This window comes from Pelodiscus sinensis, chromosome 29 (genome assembly GCF_049634645.1).
Source record: "Pelodiscus sinensis isolate JC-2024 chromosome 29, ASM4963464v1, whole genome shotgun sequence".
Classification (NCBI taxonomy): domain Eukaryota; kingdom Metazoa; phylum Chordata; order Testudines; family Trionychidae; genus Pelodiscus; species Pelodiscus sinensis.
In genome coordinates, this window is record NC_134739.1 from 9,650,319 (window position 1) to 9,663,608 (window position 13,290).

The 13,290-nt window shown below is 55.7% G+C and overlaps 1 protein-coding gene across 8 annotated transcripts in view; it reads left to right on the top strand.

The window, feature by feature from the left end:
* Window positions 1-13,290, top strand: part of LOC102463920 (zinc finger protein 385C) — a 222,628-nt gene that overhangs the window by 199,380 nt on the left and 9,958 nt on the right. For all 8 annotated transcript variants that reach the window (XM_075911606.1, XM_006130935.4, XM_025188595.2 and 5 more), the window contains 2 exons: window positions 7,025-7,187; window positions 11,342-11,674. In XM_075911606.1, coding sequence (XP_075767721.1) covers window positions 7,025-7,187; window positions 11,342-11,674 — 496 coding nt within the window. The remainder of the gene's footprint in view (window positions 1-7,024; window positions 7,188-11,341; window positions 11,675-13,290) is intronic.

Sequence of the window (13,290 nt, forward strand, 5' to 3'; positions counted from 1 at the left end):
GTGCTGCATGAAGAAATACTTCCTTTTGTTTGTTTGGGGGCGTGCTGACCCCAGTGTTGGGCTGCGCCTCGTGGTGCCGGGAGACAGGGTGATTGTTGAAGGGCAGAGAGAGCGAGTTAATTGCAGAAAGGGGCGTTTTGTCACTCAGAAATCACTGGCTTCTCCAACTAGTGTCTTATGTGTCAGCTGCTTCTAGAAGGAAGAGTAGAATTCTGTCGCCTCATCCCCACATGCTGGGAGAGCCTGGCGGATCACCCCTGTGGTGCCCTGTTCACTAGACCACCCTTCCTGAAGACAGGCCACAAGTCTGACCCCCGGCCCTCCTCACGTAGTCCCATAGTCCAGCGGTTTTCAATCTTTTTTTTCTCATGTCCCAGTTGAAGAAAATTGTCGATGCCCGAGACCCAATAGAATTTGACTGGAGTGTGGGCTCCGGGGTGGGGCTGAAGATGGGAGCTTTGGGGTGTGGGGGCTTTGGCTTTGGGGGGGCTGGGGCAGGAGGGGTTTACCTTGAGCAGTTCCCAGGCAGCGGTGCAGCAGGGGTGCTAAGGCCTTTCCATGCCGCCCCCCAGAAGCAGCCGGCAGCAGGTTACCAGCCCATGGGAGTGCAGAGCTAGTGCTCGGGGCAGGGGCAGTGCGAGGAGCCCTGTGCGCTCTCTCCCCCCTCACCTAGGAAGCGAGCCTGCTGCCGGCCACTTCTGGGGCACAGAGCAGTCTGCCATGCTAGGACAGGCAGGGAGCTGCCGTAGCATCCGCACTCGTCACCTGATCCCCCTGCAGCAACCGAGACCCAGCTCCTGACACTCCACCACCCAGTCCTGGGTTAGGGTTGCCAGGTGTCCGGTATTGACCCAGACAATCTGGTATTTTTGGCTCCTGTCCGGTAAAAAAAATTCAGAGAATACCAGACACCTAAAATGTCGGGTATTTTCTGAATTTTTCCCCGGCCAGGAGGCGAAAATGCCGGGCACCTGGCAACCCTACAAACACTCAGCACCTGGCTTCCCCCTCCCCCTCCTCTGGCCCCCAACATCCCTAACGCCCTGACCCCAGCCCCCATTCTTACCTGGTTCCCCAAGGCTGCCAGCACAAAATGGCTGCCGGCCAAAAGACCTAGGGGAAGTAATGCTGTTTTAATGCCGTTTTATTTTAATTTTTTTTTTTTTTTTGGCTTAATAAGTCCTTGGAGTCCTTGCTCAACAACTTTGGTCTCCCCTTCTTTTTTTTCCCCTTCAACAGAAATTTTTCCCGGTTTTTTTTTTTTGGGGGGGGGGGGGGGGTCGGTATTTTTGTTTCAACCATCTGGCAACCCTATGGGGTGTGACCCCTAGTTTGAAAACCTCTGGCCTAGTCGGTGTGAGTAAAGGCAGCAGCATAGACCCCAAAAGGATTTAGGCAGCTTGAAATGCAACACGGCCGGGCCGGTGTGACAACAGGAGACTCCTCAGGAAATGCCAGTCCTTCCGCGCGTCCGTGCCCTATGCTGCAGAGGGTCCCGAGGCAGAGAAATCGGCTGGTTGGTGGCTTTCCCCGCCCGCAGCCACCAACCCAGCTGGCAAATGGCTCAGAACAGAGTCTCATCTGTTGGCCTTGCCTTCGTCCTTCGAAAGCAACCGGGGACATGATAGCAACTTTCAAGTACAAGTGGCATTTCTCTGGGACTCTGGTCCGGCTGTACCACGGATGGTCCAGGACCAGACAGTCCTGGTGGAGGGCTGGCGACTTGGAGCCTGGGGAGGCAGGTAGCTCAGCATGTGGCCCAACAGAGCTTCCCAGTGGGGCCAGCAAGTGGGGGGTGGTGGCAGTAGAAGGGGAGCCAGCTGAGGTCGGCAGCGAGGTCAGGGCTATGAGGGTGGGCATTGGTAGCAGGGAGGCCAGAAATGACCTCCCCTGGTCCAGAAAAATCCTTCATCCAGGACCAGTCAGGTCCCAAGGATGCTGAATCAGGAGGTCTAACCTGTACCTAAAAGGGTGTTTTACAAGGAGGCAGGAGAAAAAATATTCTCCTTGACCTCTGAGGATAGGATAAGAAGCAATGAGCTTAAATTGCAGCAAAGGAGTTTAGGTTGGACGTTAGGAAAAACTTCCTGCCTGTCAGGTGGTTAAGCACTGGAATAAATTGCCTAAGGCTGTGGTCACCAACAGGTCGATCGCGAGCTACTGGTCGATCGCGAGGCCTCGACCAGTCACTCGCGAGGCGTCCTGTCCGCCCCGCCCCCATTTCCCTCTCACCCCCCAGAAGTCCCACTACTTACCTCAAGAGAAAACGGAGGTAGTGTCGGCTTCAGAAGTCCTGCAGCTTAGCGCCACTTCCAGCGATTCCAGAAGGGCGTTAGCTGCTCTGCCAGCTGGGTGTACTGCAGGAGGGAGCATTAGCTCCCTGCACCGCACAGGAGGGGTGAGTTAGCCCCGTGGGAGGCATGCAGAGGGTTTCCCGGCACGCGCGGGGGGTTGTCCCCGGGGCAGGCGTGTGTGCGGGGCTTCCTGGCGTGGGGGGGGGGGTTGGCACCGGGACAAGCGCGCGCGGGGCTTCCCTGCATGGGGGGGTCAGCCTCCTAGGCAGGCGTGCGTGCGCGGGGCTTCCCTGCACGGGGGGGGGGGGTCGGCCGCGGGGCAGGCACGCGCTGGTTTCCCTGGGGGGGGGGGAGAATCCTGGGAGGAGGGAGATGCAGGAGACTCTCTGCCTCCACTGGCACCCCACTCCCCAGCCCCCACTCCCCAGCCACAGAATGCTGTCCCCACTCCCCTGTCCCCACTTCCCTGTCCTCAACTACAGAATGCTGTCCCCACTCCCCTGGCCCCACTCCCCTGGCCCCAGCCACAGAACTCAGTCCCCATTCCTGTCCCCACTCCCCGAACTCTGTCCCCACTCCCCTGTCCCCAGCTGCAGAAACCTGTCCCCACTGGCACTCTGTCCCCAGCTGCAGAACCCTGTCCTCTGCCCTCCCAGCACCCTGTTCCCTCTCCCCTGACCCCAGCCACAGAACTCTGTCCCCACAAAATGTATAATTATAAATGCTTCATTTTAGATTTAAATAGCATGAATAAAAAACAGACCATTTATTTCATAACTATAAACACGTGATTTTAATTGTATGTATCGCATAATTTAAAAATAAACTGTTTATCAGAGTGTTTAAGTAAGGGCTGGGGATAGCAAGTGATGGACAGGAGGAGAATAGAGAGGGCGGGGCTTCAAGGAAGGGGCGGGGCTTCAAGGAAGGGGCGGGGCGGTAGATCTTCGCCTGTTCTGAGATTTAAAAAGTGATCTTGGGTGTAAAAAGGTTGGAGACCACTGGCCTAGGGAGGTTGTGGAATCTCCATCACTGGAGATATTGAAGACCAAGTTGGATAGACACCTGTCAGGGATGAGCTAGACAGTGTTTGGCCCTGCGGTGAGGGCAGGGGACTGGACTTGATGACCTCTCGAGGTCCCTTCCGGTTCTAGGATTCTGTGATTTTATGAAGTAAAATCACCCACCAGCTTACGTCACGACACTCGTTCAATTTCTGCATAAAATGGCAGTGGCTTTGGGTGCCCTCGTTTAAATGCCACCTCTGCCCTGTCCCAATTCCCTTCCCTGAGGGGGCTTGGTAATGTTTGCTACTGAGTGTGACGCACCCCCTGACGTGAGTCTGGGTGGGTTTTCCTCCCCGTTTCCTGCCATCATAGAATCATAGAACCATAGAGCTGGAAGAGACCTCAGGAGGTCATCAAGTCCAGCCCCCTGCTCTAGGCAGGACCAATCCCAACTAAATCAACCCAGCCAGGGCTTTGTCAAGCCGAGACTTAAAAATCTCTAGGGGTGGAGACTCCACTACTTCCCTAGGGAACCCATTCCAGTGCTTCACCACCCTCCTAGGCTGTGTCTAGACTGGCAAGTTTTTCCGCAAAATCAACTGCTTTTGCAGAAAAACTTGCCAGCTGTCTACACTGGCCACTTGAATTTCCGCAAGAACACTGCCTTCCTACTGTAAGAAATCAGTGCTTCTTGAGGAAATACTATGCTGCTCCCGTTCGGGCAAAAGCCCTCTTGCGCAAATCATTTGCACAAGAGGGCCACTGTAGACAGCACAGTATTGTTTTGCGCAAAAAAAGCCCCGATGGCTAAAATGGCGATCGGGGCTTTTTTTGCGCAAAAGCGCGTCTAGATTGACACGGATGCTTTTCCTTAAAAAATGCTTTTCCGTTAAAACTTTTCCATTAAAAGCATTTGTGGAAAATCATGCCAGTCTAGACGTAGCCCTAGTGAAATAGTTTTTCCTAATATCCAACCTGGACCTCTCCTGCCACAACTTGAGACCACTGCTCCTTGTTCTGCCATCTGTCACTACTGAGAAGAGCCTCTCTCCATCCTCTTTGGAACCTCCCTTCAGGAAGTTGAAGGCTGCTCTCAAATCCCCCCTCACTCTTCTCTTCTGCAGACTAAACAGACCCAACTCCCTCAGTCTCTCCTCGCAGGTCATATGCTCCAGCCCCCTAATCATTCTGGTTGCTCTCCACTGGACCCTCTCCAATGCATCCACATCCTTTTTGTAGTGGGTGGCCCAGAACTGGGCACAATACTCCAGATGTGGCTTCACCATCGCTTCTGAACTCTGAGACCCTCATCTCCTTACAGAGAGGGGTCGGAGGGTCTGATTCTTCTGAGCAAGCGCCAGCAGCCTCAAATGACCTCCCAAATTGCCATGCAAATGAATCTGCCCAGCTCTGTGACAGAGTCTCAATTCATTTTGCATTGAGTTTCCAGGCATTGCGGTTGTTTGGGGTGACAATGGCACCTTGTCCCCAACTGCGAAGTACACAAATGTTGGGGAGTGTTTTCTTTTGTGTGGGGTTTTTATCAGTGCCGCACAGGCACACTCGCTGCTGCGGTGCACTTCATTCTTCAGCGTTCGCCGGGAGAAAGGAGACGGTGAATGGAAATCGCATGCGAGAGGCCGGGGAGGTTACAATGGGAGATGTGTCCTCCCCACGCCTGTGTGTCCCGAACAGCGGGCAATTCATTGTGCGTTTCTGAAGTCAGACATTTTGCCTGAAAGCTTCTTTTGAAAGTGACGGGGCGCATTTAATCAGGCAAGGGCCCTTATCACAGCCTTGCAATGCGGCAACGGGGAAGCAAAACGATACCTCGCCATGGATCGATTTGCATGCAAAGCAGTTCAATGAAAGGCTGAAACCAGAGCTTTGCAAATCTTCTCCCCCCCCCCTTCACCCCCTCGCTAAAAAAATCACCTTGGTGGAGGGGTCCCAGGCGCTGGGGAAGTTAAACGATTCTGAGTCCTTCTGGCAGCAGATGCTGGTCCTCACCCAAGGATGTCACAGACCCCTTCCCCCCCGTGGTGGCAGTCACGCCGGTGTCCGTCTCAGGCAGCTGGCGGGGCCCTGGGGCTCCGTGTGGGTCAGGCTTGGCAGGGCTGAGTTGTCTGGTGTCGTTGATTCGCTGATTGGTATCACGGTGCCACCTGGCGAGTCCTGGCCCACGGAGCTCAGGGAGTAAATCAACCAGACAGACAGACGGGTGGGAGGGGCAGCAGCAGCAGAGATGGAGAAGGCTCATGCAGCCGGCCGGCGACAGAGCTGTGAACGTAGGGCCTAGGCCGCGCTGTGTGTGGCCCCATCCTCTCGGCAGACGCCTTTCACGGGGCTCCATAGAACTAGGGATGTAAAGGTTTCACCAGTAACTGATGGGGGCTGGAGCAGCTCCCCGGAGCTGCTCCACCCATGTAGGGGGGGAGGGTCTGCCACAGACGGTGGCTGGGGGGGGGAGGCTCCAGCCAGGCTGGGTCTGGTCTGCCTTTCCCTGCTGGGCTCAAGAACCCGTCTGGAGTGCCCCCCCCCCCCCCCCCCCGCTTACCTGCCCTTTAATCAGTTAACCCGTTGAACAATATCCCAATTAAACAGGATTTTACGTCCCATGGGGCTTGCTTTGGGTTTCAGGGTTATGCCCCAGTTGGTTCAGAAACCCAAAGCTCTGGGGGGAGGGGGGGCGCCATGAAGTGCACTTGCCTCTGGGCTGCGCTGACCAGCTGACCCCTCCGGGGAGTTTGGCCGGGGCGGGAGGGTTGGCGCAGAAGCTGAGGCCAGGCCAGGTAAAGAATGTTATGGCCAGCACCGGAGCCAGCGGAGGGTTAATGGCCCATCCAGGAGCACCGCCCCCTCCCCCCCTGGTGTGCCTGGGTGGGGGCTGGAGCCACAGCACTGCCACCCCGGCCCTCTAGGTGGCCAGGAAGGATCAGGCTGGGGTGGGTGGGGCTTTGCTCCAGGGGCGGGTCCTTGAGCAGAAGGGGCGGGGCTGGGGCTGGGGCTTGCCTTCACCTGCCACCCCTGGGCAGATGGGTCCCATCAGCTGGATGCTGAAGCCAGATAAATACAGTTAGGGATGAGGCACCATTTTGTAATGAGGTGGGCGTCTGGCCACTGGAGCAAGCTCCCCGGGGCGGTGGCGGGTTCCCCCTTTCTGGGGTCTGCAGATCCAGCCTGGTGCCCTTCTTGAAGGGAAGGAGGGCGTTAGCAAGAGCCCAGTTCCCGCGTTCAATACCGGGAGAGCCAGGGGAAATGTAACAGCCTGTAATATGCAGGATACACAGATTTTCAATGGTGCGTTTGCCCCGGTGCCAGCCAGGCTGTGGTGTGCAGCTACGAAACCCTGACTGCTGTTTAAAACCCTCTAGCGTTCAGCAGTGTCAGAGTCGTGAGCATCTCGACTCTTTGGGCCCCAGCTAAATGAATGCAACAGGTCTGGTGGGTCTAAGCAGGACTCTTGGCTTCCCCTCCTGATCCCCCATCTGCAAACCAGAGTCCACCCACCTCAGAGAGAGAAAATGACTCTTTCGAGAGGTTTGCAAAACACGTAAGGCTCCTCCGCTGCAGAAGAACAAGGGATCGGGTCTCAGAAGGGTCTTTCCATTCCTTCATCCCCCTCCTCTCCAGCCCCGTCTGTCTGTCTGTCTGTCCCTCCTTGCACTGTTGCATGCCACCTTGCATGGGCTCTGACTTGACCTCTCCCGTTCCCTCCTCTAGAACCAGGCGGAGGCACATTACAAAGGCCACAAACACGCCCGGCGACTCAAAGCCATAGAAGCTGTGAAGAACAAACAGAAGCCAGCGGCGGTGGCTACCAGCCGGGACATACTTGCTGACTTCCCTGCCACCCTGGATGTGAGCGGGGATCCCCACGGGACAGGTATGGCCCTAGCCGCCCTCCCTGGCCTGCACACGGGCAAGGAAAATGGGCTGATGGTGTTTCCTGCCCCTTGGCTCTCAGCCGTCGGCAAGGACCAAACCATTGCTCGTAGGGAGTGGGAGGAGGCAGAATCGGTGCTGTCCCCGGCAGTAGCAAGTCCCCCGAGACTAATGAGACGCTTCCTCGTGCTAGATCAGGAGCCGCACTGCTCTCCAAAGAGGCAGTCGCATCATGCTGGCGCGGGTCAGAAACAGCACCTGCCTGGCCACCGATGGCGTCACACGCAGGCAGGAGGCCAGGGGCCTTGGGAACAGGCTGCAGGTCTCCCCACAGCTCGGTCCCTGGTTTAAATGTCCTTAGTGCGGCCTGGCGGTTTGGTGACCCCTGCGTGTGGGTGTCTGTGCCCCAGCCTGCCCCTGGGGACTTCTCTGTGGGGCCATCTACTGTGCCGCGGGAGGCGAGCTCAGGTAGCCCGAGGAATGCTGCTGCCTGGGACTGAGCTAGCCTGCTAAACGACGCGGGGATGCCACCGCGGCACACGCTAGCCACCGAGTACCAGCCTGTCCAAGGCTCCAGGGCCGTGTGCAGGCAGCCGGCCCCAGCGGCTGCGGCCACACCGCGCTTTTCAGTGCACTAACTCGGTCAAACCTGGCGGGTGTCTGTCCGTCTGTCCATGCTGCAGTGTAGAGTCGCCCCTCCCCACTCCCGGCGTTAATTATCACCCCACCCGGGGCCAGTCTGGGCAGTGGGTGAGCCTAGGGCGGGGGGAGGCAACCCCCCTGCCCTGCCTCTTCCACCGGAGACCCTGCCCCCTTCAGGAGACAAGGATCACCCCCACAGGGGCAGGTCTCCACCCCTCCCCCCAACCCGGTGAGCCTCCCCAGCCTCGGAGCACGGGAAGGCGTGTGGCCCCTGGAGCATAGAGAGGGGGGACAGCACACGGCCCCAACCTCAGCGTGGCTGAACTCCAGGGACAGCCCAGGAGCCACGTTGAGGGGAGTGTGGGTGGGGCCACACCTGGCAGTTTGGAAAGGCAATGCCTTCCCCTGCCTCTTACACCTGCCACCCATGTCCCTCGGCCTCTACTGCAGCAGGTGGCGGAGGCAAAGCCCTACCAGTGGTTCCCAAACTGTTCGGCATCACGCCCCCTTTTTGATTTTTGAGAAACCCTCACGCCACCCCCACCCCCCCAGCAGCAAAAAAAAAAAAAAACTGACCAAGGCCAAAAAAAAAAAAAATAACAGCTAAACTTGGGGGGGGGAGGGTTGGTGGGAGGGCTGGTTCGCCTCACACCCCCCCTGGAATTTCTTCACGCCCCCCCCGTTTGAGACCCAGCCTACTCGATCCTTCCACCCTCCCCCTGCCAAAGGCCAGCTGCAGAGCACTGGCGGGTGTGTGACACGTCTCACTTGTCCTTCCCTCGGTCTTAGCCCGAGGGCTGAGAGGAAGTGAGGCCAACGAGCAGGCAAAGGGGAATAGGCCCAAAGCAGTGTTTAAAAGGAGGGGTCTGACAACTGACGACGCTACTGTTCATTCCCCGGCCGTCTTCAGTGAGGCTCCGTCCTACAGACACGGCTGCCACGTGGCCAACAGCCTGATGAAGCCCTGGACCGGTGCCAGTGATTTACCCTGGCCTTGTGTCTGGCATCTCTTGACTATCAGGCCGAAGAGGGTGGTGATTAGTAACGTGATACACTCCAGGTTGGGAGCCCCCCCACCCAGCTGCAAAGGGGCCAGAGCAAGCGGCACTTTCTCTCCTCCTGGCACCAGCGGGTTGAACGCTTTCGGGTCATTAAATTGGAGCAGCGGAAGCGGCCCTGCAAGGTGGTGCCCAGGGGCCCACCTCAGTGGTGGTGTCCATGGTAACACCCAGCTCAGGATCGGGCCCCGCTGGGCCCAGTGCAGTCCAGCAGTGAAAGAAGAGACAGTGAATGCACGAGAGTCTATGTGGAGAAAGTGCCGGGTGGGAAGCCGGAAGGTGCCGGGAGCACAAGGCAGCGAGGCGTCTGTGGGAGACAGAGGCTGGGTTTGCGAGGAAGGCTCTGGTTTGGACTCTGGGGACAAGGGTTCCGTTCCTGGCTCCTGTGTGATGCCAGGGGAGTTGCTCTGGGCCACAGGTGCCTTGTCTGAACACTGCTGCCTTCGTCACTATCTCAGCATGGGCCCTGAGACGACGAAGCTCCGTGAAGAACATGGTTAAATGAGCTTAAATCCCATTGGTGTCAGCGGGACTCAGTCCTGTGTAAGTCCTGTCCTGAGTCTCAGGCTGGGACTGTAAACGCTTCACAGCAGGCCTGCCCTTCATAGATTCCTGGGGCTGGAAGAGACATCAGCAGGTCATCAGGACCGACCCCAACTAAATCCTCCCAGCCAGAGCTTTGTCAAACCTCTAGGGATGGAGATTCCACCCCCTCCCTAGGGAACCCATCCCAGTGCTTCCCCACCCTCCTAGGGAAAGAGTTTTTCCTAATACCCAACCCAGACCTTCCCCACTGCAACTTGAGCCCATTGCTCCTCATTCTGCCATCTGCCACCACTGAGAACAGCCTCTCTCCAGCCTCTTTGGAACCCCCCTTCAGGGAGTTGAACGCTGCTCTCAAACCCTCCCTCGCTCTTCTACTCTGTAGACTAAATAAACCCAGCTCCTGAGCTTTTCCTCATAAGTCGTGTGCTCCAGCTCCCTCATCATTTTTGATGCCCTCCACTGGACTTCCTTCAATGCGTCCACATCTTTTCTGTAATGGGGCTCTCAGAATTGGACAGAATACTCCAGATGTGGCCTCGCCAGTGCCGAATAAAGGGGAATAATCACTTCCCTAGATCTGCTGGCAATGCTCCTCCTAATGCAACCCAATAAGCCATTAGTCTTCTTTGCGACAAGGGCACCCTGTTAACTCTTATCCAGCTTCTCAGCCACTGTAACCCCCAGGTCCTTTTCTGCAGAACCGCTGCTTAGCCAGCTGGTCCCCAGCCTGTAACAATGCTTGGGATTCTTCCATCCTAAGTGCAGGACTCTGCACTTGTCATTGATGAACCTCATCAGATACCGTCAGCAGGTAACGGGGCTGTACGTAGCACAGTGCCACCCAAGCTCAGGTAGGGCCCCCAGCAGCTTCCGCAAACAAACAACAAGAGGGGAGGTTGTAAGAGTACATATTTGCTTCTGCAATTAGCAGAACCCTGGCAAATCACCCCGGGAGAACTCCCTCTCTCAGGAAAGGGGCCGTCTTTTTGTTCTGTGTTTGTACAGCGCCCAGGACAGGGAGGTGCTGTTCCCTGAGAAGATACAAAGTACGAATTGAACTCAGCGACATGCAAATTGTTCCATGGCAAATGTTCATTCCTAGGGCTCTTATGCAGAGACCCAGCTGCCGGGACAGTCGCTTGCCGTAGGCGGCGTTTTTGTAGCCGTGGGAGTCCCAGGGTAGCAGCGAGACAAGGCGGCTGAGGGAATAGCTTTATCAGCCCAGCTTCTGTTGGCGGGCGAGACACGCTTACACGGAGCTCGTGGAAACGCAAGAGCGTCTCTCTCCCCAACAGGAGGCGGCGCAGGCAAAGCTCTGACCTCCCCGCATCCCTCTGGCAATCACTTGGCTGCTTTCCCCTACACCCAGGAGAAATTAATTATGCTCTGCGGAAGGCACTGATTTCACTCGTTTGCAGAGAAGCCGGCAAGGGCCCCCTTGTACTTTTGTATTGCAGCACACAGCACAGGGAGGAAGGGCCCTCCCTCCCTGCCTTCGCTCCCTTTGATATGATTCTCAGGGCGGCTTTTTGAACCCAAGATAACTGCTGGAGCAAAGGAAGCGTTCGCCTCTCCTGCTTGAACTCAGCGTGCCAGATAACAGCTGAGTTGTCCCGCTAGGGCTCTTCCTTTCTTGTCGGAGGGAAGAGGCCGAGAGAACAAGTGTCTTTCCCCAGAGCCAAGGAGGCATCGGAGCTAATCACGGCTCTTATGCCACAGGCCATACGGATGAGCTGCAGATAAAAAGGGCTAATGGGAAAGGTCCCTGGGGGAACCGGGCTCTGTGAGGCAGGATCGGAGTGATACAATGGGGCAGGGGGTGGATTTCAAGGCCTTGTCACTCTGGGGAAGCTGGGAATTCTCTTTGCAAAGTGAGGAACTTTCCCTTCTGTCGATTCTCTTTCGCTAGGTCATGCCAACGGCCTCCTGCGGCTGAAGGGGCCGGACGCTGAGTGTAGCAGCCTCATGCTAACCCCCCCCTCGGAGGAGTCCTCGGCCGAGCTGTCCGCCAGCCTCCCAGCCCTGGTCTCCCCGCCTGTCTCGGAGCTGTCCGAGGGCCCTTCCGATGCCGCCAGCCTGGCCTCTTTGGCAGTGCCGGGCACTGAGATGCCGGCCACCGAATCAAACATCGGGTCAACCCCTGACGGTGAAAAGGAAGGGAAGAAAAGCAAGCAGCACCTCTACTGCCCCACCTGCAAAGTGACGGTGAACTCCGTGTCCCAGCTGGAGGCTCATAACACGGGTAAGGGACTCAGCCACTAGCCACGGCCGGGCCTGCCATGTACCCAGAGCTTGCAAGGCGGGCCCTATGGCATTACTTTATCAAGAACCAGTGGCTCTGTTCTTGATTCTGCCACTGACTAGCAGTGTGACCCCAAGCAAGTCACTTACCCCTGCAGCTCAGCTATAAGCTGGTGGAATAGAGCTATGCAAACCTTGCAGGGAAGTTGTGAGAGATACTTAGTAATGTTTTAATGATGGGGTAAATTAGAGTGCTTTGTAAATCGTGGAGTTGGTATAGCTAGCTCGTACCCACAGGTACGACTCCTGTTCACGTCACTTCAAACCATTTTCAGATACATACAAGCAAGCGATTGGAGGGTACTTGATAATCTAGTGTCATTTTCCTTTAAGCTCATTTCCTGAAGTGTCTAAGCCACTGTCGGAAATAGACATTTGGCTCCTCAGTCTAGGGGTGCCTTTGAAAAATCCCCCAAAATGTTCTCCCCTCCCCCATACAAATCAGACCCTTGCTCACAGTTTTGTGGTTGCAAATTATGTGCATCAGAAAATATCGGTGCTTCGAAAAGCTGGGATTTGTAAATTCTGGGGGGGCAGGTTTGTACGACCCCCAGTGCAATAAAATCCTGACCCAGGTCTGGCATCTGCGGTGCAACAGTAATACAAATAATAACAAAACATTGCCTGGGTAAGAAGTATAATGCCAACGTTTGCAAAAGCTTCTTGTGCAGCAACTTAGAACCAATTATCACCTACCTGTGGCACGGGTCGGGAACTGAGAGCAGTAATTAGCTAACACCTGGAAAGTAATTTGAATGTGAAAAATAAGCCCTGCTATAATTTCCCTTTCTCCTGAGAGCTGTAGACGCGCACACACACACAGCATTACGTATGCAGCTTTCCACCAGGCCTATGAAAAATTAGTCTCTTTCTGAATGCAGAAGAAAGGCAACAGACTCAGCAGTGCTGTTAGTTTGGAGACTGCCCTCCGTGACCCTGCCAAGCTTCAGAATTAGTTGGGGTTGAAAAATTAAGGTGGAATACGATCCGATTTATTTGGGGAGATAGCGCCTTTGGGGGTTGTGCCTTTAAAACAGCACTCCACTGTAGCAATACTGACCCCTACTGGCCATGTGAATCCTCTGCGGCTCCATGCCTCTTCCTGGCCATTTTTCTTCTTGGGATGCTTAGAAACAAGCACCCTGCCAGAGAAAGAGAAAACAACAAAAAAATGCATCCGGCTTTGAAAGAGAGGGGGTCCCCAAAGGCAATGACAGCCGGAAATTAAATTGCTCAGCTCAAGGAGCCCTCTGAAACACAGCTGCACTGTTCCCGAGACAGACTCCGGAGCAGGAGAAGGTCGGCTAAGGACAGTGCTTAGCTGCAGACATGTCCTTTTGCTCTCGTCAGCTCGGCTTACAAATGCCGGAGCTGATTTGAGGAAAAAGAACGAACAAACAAAATGTTCAGGGTTGATTTTTTTTTTTTACATATATATATTTTTGGTTTTGTTTGTTTGCTTGTTTTTACTGCGGAAGCACAAAAGCTGGGCGGAGAGTTGATGGAGGCTCCGATCCCTAGTTAAAAACCAGGACTCCTGGGTTCTCTTCCCAGCGC